Here is a 2500-nt window from a genome sequence, read left to right on the forward strand (position 1 = left end):
ATATTTACCTCAGTTCTCCAAGTAACCTGACATTCACACTAGCGAGGGTTCGATTGCTACAGCGCAGGTACGCTAACGGCTTAGCTTTAGAATGTGTCAAGGACGGTTTTAGCTTTAGTTCTAGTTACACAAAGATGTCGAGTTACCTTTAACTAGCGAAACACAGGCTATTATTTCTCTATTAACTCATTTTCTATTACTCTGTCACTATGCTAGCTAATTAAAAGAATACTTGCTAATTTACTTGTACGGAAGTAATATATTATTGTATAATTATATAACTACGTATTTTTTTATTTTACCAGATGACTATAGTTAGCTAACTTAACAGGATACTATTGCAAGCTAAACTACATATACACAAGGTTACAACAGCTAGCTTATTAAAGTAACCACAGAAGGTTATTGTTTCTAAATTGTATTATGCTAATTTTCTATATTACTCTACTAAATAATTTACTAAACGAAGAGGCTAATATTGCTAGCTAATTTACTACTATTGATTGAAACATAGAAACTTTTTGTTGAAATCAGATACAGAACGCTAACAGATTGTCAGTGATTAGCTAGCTATAAAATGGCGTGTTAGCTGATATACGTTACGTTAGCCCCGTGCTGCCGTGTTCGACGTTAGTGTTCTCGGGTAGCTAGCCGGTTATTTAGCTACTCGGTGATGAGACTCTTTCAGTGTCCCGCTAGCCAGCTAGCTCAAATTAATTTTACTTTATAAAGCTATTAGCTAGCTATCTGCTGTAATGCTACATGTTCAGAGTAGCTAACGCTAACTTTAGCACTTTATCCTGTCTAACATGAACGTGAGGTTAAAGAGCTGATCTAGAAAAATAAACGTGACGATCTGATTCCAGATCAGTTTCCTGCTCAGAAAATCCGGATAAATATGGAACGATGTGGAAGCAGGTTGTTTAATGTCCGCAGAAAATGTAATTTTTATTATTAATACAAAAAGTCACATGGTCACTGCAGTAAAATTCTAGAAACAAGGCACAGTGTGTGATAGGAGTTCATCACGTGTTCTTAACACAACATAAACGTGAATTCATTCTAACAGCTTTCTTCTTAATGCTAATACCTTTCTAACGATGTATATTACCCACAATGCACTGCATTCGCATCTCACTGGCTGTGTGCTTTGGATTCAGAGGGATCTGATACGCTAGTCACTGATTCGCGGTTTGCAGGCAGGCTGTTGGCTTGAAGGCTTTAATAGTGGAACGTTACGTCATCGTGAGATTAATTTTAAAAGTGATTGTGATCTTTGGCTGCTTCAAAACTTTTTTTTTTAGAAGCGGAAGCTACCTCGACTCTGGGAAAGTCTCGAGCCATAAAGGGTTCTTCAGTTATTCCTCTGGAGGAACCTTTAAGAATTTTTGTAGAATTGTACAACTGAGCGTTTTTCAGAAGATTTAGTTTTGAAATATGGTGTGGAGATATGGAGTGGAGAAACGGTGTGGAGATACGGTGTGGAGAAACGCTGTGGAGATATGGTGTGGAGAAACGGTGTGGAGATATGGTGTGGAGAAATGGTGTGGAGATATGGTGTGGAGAAACGCTGTGGAGATATGGTGTGGAGAAACGCTGTGGAGATATGGTGTGGAGAAATGGTGTGGAGAAATGGTGTGGAGATATGGTGTGGAGAAACGCTGTGGAGATATGGTGTGGAGAAATGGTGTGGAGATATGGTGTGGAGAAATGGTGTGGAGATATGGCGTGGAGATACAGTGTGGAGATATGGTGTAGAGATATGGCGTGGAGATACACTGTGGAGATATAGTCTGAACATACGCTGTGGAGATATGGTCTGGAGATACGCTGTGGAGATACAGTGTGGAGATATGGTCTGAAGAAACACCGTGGACATACGATTTGGAGATATGTTGTGAAGAAATGGCATGGAGATAGAGTGGAGATATGGTACAGAGAAATGCTGTGGAGAAATGCTGTGAAGATATGGTGTGGAGAAACGGCATGGAGATACGCTGTGGAGATACAGTGTGGAGATACAGTGTGGAGATATGGTCTGAAGAAACGGCGTGGAGATACGATGTGGAGATATGGTTTGTAGATACAGTGTGGAGATACAGTGTGGAGATACGGTCTGTATAATACGGCATGGAGATACGATGTGGAGGTAATGTGGTAAAGAAACTGACCCAAAGGATGGTGGATAAAGAGAAGGAAGGAAGGACAAAAGAGGAAAAGGGTGTAAATCCCCCAGGCTTCAGTTCATAGGGTTTGTCTCGTTAAAATAAAACAAAAAAAAAATAAAAAACACGAAAAAATAAACAAACATGAAAAATTCCTTCGAATTTAATAACTGAGAAAAACCTAAAGACAGTAAACGCAATTTTATACAGTTCTGTTTTCTCTCAATAAGATTAGAAGTGTGTTAAACTTTTACCTTAATCTCAAGTAGAATTATGTTTTCGTTTGTGTGTGTGTGTGTGTGTGTGTGTGTGTGTGTGTGTGTGTGTGTGTGTGC

At 39.2% G+C, this 2500-nt stretch overlaps 2 protein-coding genes across 5 annotated transcripts in view; both read right to left on the reverse strand.

The window, feature by feature from the left end:
• Nucleotides 1-2132, reverse strand: part of LOC125145963 — a 2456-nt gene extending 324 nt beyond the window's left edge. Inside the window, exons 1-2 of the mRNA XM_047821047.1 lie at nt 1532-2132; nt 1-1440 (exon numbers count right to left, since the gene is read on the reverse strand). The exon at nt 1-1440 is cut by the window's left edge and continues 324 nt beyond it. Of these exons, the coding sequence (XP_047677003.1) occupies nt 1379-1440; nt 1532-2132 (663 nt within the window). The 3' untranslated portion in view covers nt 1-1378. The remainder of the gene's footprint in view (nt 1441-1531) is intronic.
• ltbp1 (latent transforming growth factor beta binding protein 1) overlaps nt 1-2500 on the reverse strand; it is an 81777-nt gene that overhangs the window by 324 nt on the left and 78953 nt on the right. For 3 of the 4 annotated variants that reach the window (XM_047821044.1, XM_047821043.1, XM_047821042.1), the window contains one exon: nt 1-2500. This exon is cut by the window's left edge and continues 324 nt beyond it; it is cut by the window's right edge and continues 311 nt beyond it. The gene's annotated coding sequence lies outside the window, so the exon portion shown is untranslated. The other variant, XR_007144452.1, reaches the window with a different exon arrangement.

This window comes from Tachysurus fulvidraco, chromosome 12, assembly GCF_022655615.1.
Source record: "Tachysurus fulvidraco isolate hzauxx_2018 chromosome 12, HZAU_PFXX_2.0, whole genome shotgun sequence".
Lineage (NCBI taxonomy): Eukaryota > Metazoa > Chordata > Actinopteri > Siluriformes > Bagridae > Tachysurus > Tachysurus fulvidraco.